At 35.6% G+C, this 6,000-nt stretch overlaps 1 protein-coding gene across 1 annotated transcript in view; it reads left to right on the top strand.

Moving 5' to 3' along the window:
• The window catches only part of EVI5 (ecotropic viral integration site 5), a 214,395-nt gene extending 209,447 nt beyond the window's left edge, over positions 1-4,948 (top strand). Inside the window, 1 exon segment of the mRNA XM_051999991.1 lies at positions 3,652-4,948. Coding sequence (XP_051855951.1) covers positions 3,652-3,966 — 315 coding nt within the window. The 3' untranslated portion in view covers positions 3,967-4,948.
• The last annotated feature ends 1,052 nt before the right edge of the window (positions 4,949-6,000 follow it).

A 6,000-nucleotide genomic window follows, 5' to 3' on the forward strand; every position in this document is an offset into this window, starting at 1 on the left:
AAGATTGGCTATACCAGAATTAACTGAACTGTGAACAGAAAGAAATAGAAAATAGTGTGGACATTTCTTAGGCAGAAGAAAAGAAAAGGTATGGGGATGGGTTGGATGGTTCTCTGTGCATACCAAGACTTAAAGTTAGCCAGATAGATCTACAAAGAGCCTGCACAGGTAGACGGTGTTCCTTTTTTGGTTCAGTTTCCTTTTTGGGTGAAATAAGCCGAACTGTCATTACTCCAAGGCCACGAAATGTGTTTTCTTACATAGTAGTTCCGAATGTCCTGGCTCGATGGAGGGCAGGAGTGATAGGATTTAATAACATCCATAAGTAATCTATAAACCTATTCTAAGCTCCTCGTTGAGACTTCACTCATCTCCACATCTTTAAGGGAGCTGCTAATTGGGAACAATTTTGAGGTTTTTTTTTTTTTTTCCTTGGGTTAACCATTCTTATGAAAGGTTATCTGGAGAAGAGAAATGCCCCCAAGATGAGAAGAAGGAAAGAGGTACATCAGTAACAAAGAAAAACAATAATAAAAATAAATAAAGATTTCATATCAATTGAGAATTGAACTTGTTAGGCTTTTACATTTTTAATTGTTTGATTCCTAAAGTAAACTCTCCCAAAACTCCTGATCTTGACACTGTGATTTGGCCAGCTCTGACAGGCCAGGTAGATTGTAGATATGGATCCTTCCCTTTTAGAGAATTTCATTTGAAGACTCATATTTTTTTTTATTTTTTTTGAAGACTCATATTAATAACCAGATTTGATTCTTGTCCAATTTGGAACTTTTTTTTAAAAAATCATTGCTAAAATTCAGTTTCAATTGATCAAAGATGGGCAGAAGCAGCTACACCCAAAGAAAGAACACTGGGAGATGAATACAAACTGCTTGCATTTTTGTTTTTCTTCCCGGATTATTTCTACCTTCTGAATTCAATTCTCCCTGTACAACAAGAAAACTGTTCGGTTCTGCACATGTATATTGTATCCAGGATATACTGAAACCTATTCAACATGTAAAGGACTGCTTGCCATCTGGGGGAGGGGGTGGAGAGAGGGAGGGGAAAAATCGGAACAGAAGTGAATGCAAGGGATAATGTTGTAAAAAATTACCCTGGCATGAGTTCTATCAATAAAAAGTTATTTTAAAAAATCATTGCTAAAACTTTGAAAGTCATTGTCATTAACTTAACGTTATGATGTCTTGAACTTAAAATATTCAAGAAGAATATTGGGTAGCTTCTCTCTTTGGATATAGAGACATAAAGTAAAACCTGAAGCATATATTTTATTTTTCCTAATTACATATAAATGTAGTTTTCAGCATTTATTTTTATAAGATTTCGAGTTCCAAATTTTTCTCCTTCTTTCTTTTCTCTCTCCCCATGCCAAGACAGCAAGCAATCTGATAGAGGTTTTTACATGTGCAATCATGGAAACTCATTTCCACATGAGTTGTGTTTTGAAAGAAGAAACAGAATGAAAGGAAAAAACCACACACCAAAAAAAAGTGAAAATAATATGCTTCGATCTGCAGTCAGACTCTAGTTTTTTCTCTGAAGGTAGCTTTTTTCATCATGAGTCTTTTGGAATTGTCTTAGATCATTGTATTGCTGAGAAGAGTTCTAAATCTGTCGTAGTTGACCATCACACAATATTGCTATAAATGTGTACAGTGTTCTGGTTCTGCTCACTTCATTCAGCATCAGTTTTTCTGAAATCTGAAGTCTTATCATTTCTTACAACTCAGTATTCCCTTACATTCATGTATCACAACTTGTTCAACTATTGAAGCATGCTTTAAAACTCATTTCTATATAAATTGAATCTGTACTGTCTTTGAAATTAGGTGTTTTTAATTGTTTTTGCCCCTAAATTGACACTATCTCATAGACATATAATATTCAGCATAATTTTAATTTGTAAAAGATTGTAGTTTGATTCTTTTGTTCTTGCCACTAAAAACAAAAACCTGTTTACTTCTGGTATAAGTAGACAATACAGCTGTCGTTCAAAAGTTCTATTTACCCCTCATTTTAGCCTCTTAGTCTGTCAAGAGAAATCCTTAGCCTGTGATTCATGGCAGCTAAAGGGAAAGATGATTGATCCCAACCCCCAGAGTGACAGTGCTGAAGGAGACTCCCCCCTTCCAAACAATCAGGAAATTGCGCTGCTTCTGCTCTGCCTTCCTTCCTAACAGCCAGGAAGAGAGAAGAGTGAAGAAACTGTTATTTCTTCAAAAAATAAAGGCTGGAAAAAAGAAGAGAGAGAGAGATTGCATTGAATTTGTTTTAAGACCGGGAACAGTAAATCATCGTGGGGTTGCAATATTATGATACAGCATTGCCTCAGAATCAGGCAGTTGTGCTGAGGTCTTATTGCGAGTGAGGATGTCCTTAGTGATTAGTTCCCTCAGCATCTGTAAAGTGGGGCTGGATTTGGGGGAAGGGCTTATCCATTTCACCCAAGTGGGCACACAGAACTCGCCAGAGCTTTAATATTACTCGGGTTCCTTGCCAAAGGTCTGATTTTTTTTTTCTTAAATAAGAGACATTACTGTAATGAAGCCAGGTGTCAATTGTAGGAAGGCCCTTCTTTCTCTCCCTGCCCTAATTAAGAGCTAGGTGAGAAGAGGTAGTACTCCCAGGGAATTGGGGGGCGGATTTTACAAAGCTGCTCTTTCAGTGTCTGGCATCCAAGTTTTATTCTTGATTTCCCTCTTTTTATAAAAAAAATAGCATAATAGTATTTGTGATATCAATACAGTCTAAGCATTTTTATATTTTTTCTTTAAAATTTGAACAGAATGCAAATTTGCTTCCTGAGAATTGAAGTTGTTGATATTTCCAGCTGGAAAATATTCTTTGGTTTCTAAATATTGTTTTCTGCTCCTTCTCTTTTCTTAATAGAAACAGCTCAAAGTATTGGAGTAAATAAAACTAGTGGTGGAATAGCCACAGGAAGGTAAAACCATTTTTGAAGACAAGGAACACATATTGGTCTTTGCTTTACCAAAATGTATTATAAGGACTTGTCAGGTTTTAGTGATGTGTTAGGTACACTTTGAAGGTACAGGAAACTCGGGCACATGGGAGGATGTTTACAACTGTAAATTAAGAGACAAGTCTGATTACTCTTGAAATATGTATTTTTTAAAATAATAATAGCTTTATATTTTTCAAAATGCATAATATAAAATATAAAGCTATTATCTTCCCATGTGCCTTATATATATCTTCAATAAAGATAGTCTGCAACATTCACTTTTGCAAAAACCTCATGTTTCAGATTTTTCTCCTTCCCTTCCCCTCCCTTAGACACCAAGTAATCCAATATAGGTCAGACATGCACTTCTTCTAGACACATTTCCACGTTTATCATGCTGCACAAGAAAAATCAGATCAAAAGGGGGGGGGGGGGAGAGGGAGGAGATGAGAAAGAAAAACTAAACACAACAACAAAGGTGAAAATGTTATGTTGTGGTCTATGTTCAGTTTCTGTAGTCTCTCTCTGGGTGTGGATGGCTCTCTCCATGACAGATCTATTGGAATTTGCAATATGTATTTGGTTGAAATTTGTTTTGTTTTGTTTTTGCTAAATATTAATATGCTGATTTTGAGTGTTGCTTTTTTTTTTTTTTTTAACAGCTCAGGTGCCTAAAAGGCAAGAGGGGCTTCTCAGACCAACCCACTTTTGATGGGATCCACATTGTCAACCACTTGATAGGAGATGATGAATCATTCCATTCTTCTGATGAAGATTTTATAGCTAATTCCATTCGGGAGGGTGGAGTCCATTTTCCTCTACACAGAAGATCTGGCCTAATGACTTTGGACCCTGCTGCAGAAGGCAGTAGTGAGAGTGAAGCGGAAGATGGGGTGTTGGAGCCCAGAGAGAGCAAGAAGGTGATTTCTAAGGAAAAGAGACAGAAAAGAAGAGAAAGCTACTCCACTACTGTCTGATCATCACTGTGACGTCAGGCCATGGACTTTGATATGGGGATCGTTGTCGAGGGACTAAGAAATCCCAGAAAAAGTGATTTCAGACCTCGGGGGCTCGCCTTGCCCAGGACGCACATATATATTTTACAGCCTTTTTACCTTTTGCCAAATCCCCACCAGAATACCATTGCCATAGACTAGGCTTAGAGTATGGTTAATGGGTAAAATACAGTTCTAACAGTATTACTGGATATTATTTTTCATGAATGTTTCTTGTTTTAGAAAATGCAAATAGAACACATACCACATGGAAACCATTTTGAAGTTCATAAATATGTAAAATATAATTACTTTTCTTCGAAAGAAACTGCTTGTGTGCAATAGTTTATGCTCAGTGAACAAATTGTGTTTTTATGTTTATGAATTTGAGTTTAAGATGGCTGTTCAGCAAAGCATTGATCAGGACACACTTCTGATTTACCTTATGTTTCTTTTTTATTATTCAAAATTACTGTATTATTGGCAGCCCACTGAAGGCTTCCAACCACACCCTTTTTCTGTACAATTTTATAAACACAAATTAATGGTTATGCTATTTGTCCTGAGGGTTTCAGATTTTTTTTTCACTTAAGTTGTATGTGCATATGATGCTTTCGATGTGTTACTGGTCAAATAGTTTGTTAACTACACTATATTGTTTATTTGTACATATTTATAAATCTGTACCAATCTGAAGATGTACATTACACATTACACATTTTATACGGGGAATGTAAATGTTTGCAATATGGCTGCTTTGGGCATTCTAACAGGAATTCTGTATATAGAGAGTTGAACTGAGTTTGAAAAATACAAGGTAAACACTAATATTTTAATAGCTTTAGTATTTGACTTAGCATTTGATAGTAGCAAATTCATGACTTAACTAATGCTTGTTCAAAAACACTATTGATAGAAATCTTTTAACTACATGTAACTAATAAATTTTTCATGATTTAATAAAGTTGTGACATGTTATTTAGTCCATGCTAATATTCCATCTTATGTGAAATGATAATCCAAGATACATCACTGTTATACCCCTAAAAAATCCAGAATCATCCTTACTGAGTTTCTTTTCTATTCTTTAATCTTCAATGGGAATAATAAGGATTCTACTAGATAGAGTTCTTCTTCCCAGAAATGTTCTAAACCCTTTTAACATTTTCCTCTGCTGGGTTGTTCATACGTTTCAACACTAGTTTGTGAGATAGGAACAGGAACCACACCACCATCACTCTAGAACCATGGCTTTTATTTTAGTCCACCTCCCCCACCTGTGTACAGGTTTCCAGTTTCTGAGAACTTGAGATGGAAAACAAAATTACATCGGTATTTTCTCTAACCTTTTCTTTTTTACAATCTTCAGTTTTTTATTCTATTAGTTTTAGAACACTATTATAAGGAGGAGTCCATCCACACCCTTCCCCAGTTGGCAACAAATGGTTAAGAACCCCTTTTTAAAGTGCCCATAAGGGCCAGTCAGCCCAATCCACTACACCTGATCCATGACATATTCGACTGAAGATACAAAATCGAATGTCTTCCTCTAATATTTAAAAGAAATGTTTTACGTTCAGAGGCAGTATTACCTAATGGTTAGAAAGTTGGTTCAAGGTCTGACACTGAACACATATGGGCAGTTACATGATCTTTCATAGAACAATCTTAGTGCTCTAGCAAGTTTCTAAAACTTTATGTTGAAGAACCTGCTCACCCACACTGATAGAGATTTTCCTCACCCGGTAACTTCCTAATGAAGTTCAGAGTCCTGTGTGTTCAGAGCCAAGTGTAATACTAGATCTAAATAGAAAATACACTACTGTAAATCTTATACATATATTAAAATTTGTTAAAATTAAGAGAGAAAGATCTTCTTCCTACCACGTGAGCATGTGTATGTTTGGAGAAATAAAAAATAATTAAATTTTTGTATAATTTTAAAAGATCTGTGAAGGCAACTTGGTTCAGTGAGAATGAATGTCATTGATTAGCTTAAAATACAGAGACCATAGA

Source organism: Antechinus flavipes, chromosome 4, assembly GCF_016432865.1.
Source record: "Antechinus flavipes isolate AdamAnt ecotype Samford, QLD, Australia chromosome 4, AdamAnt_v2, whole genome shotgun sequence".
Taxonomy (NCBI): domain Eukaryota; kingdom Metazoa; phylum Chordata; class Mammalia; order Dasyuromorphia; family Dasyuridae; genus Antechinus; species Antechinus flavipes.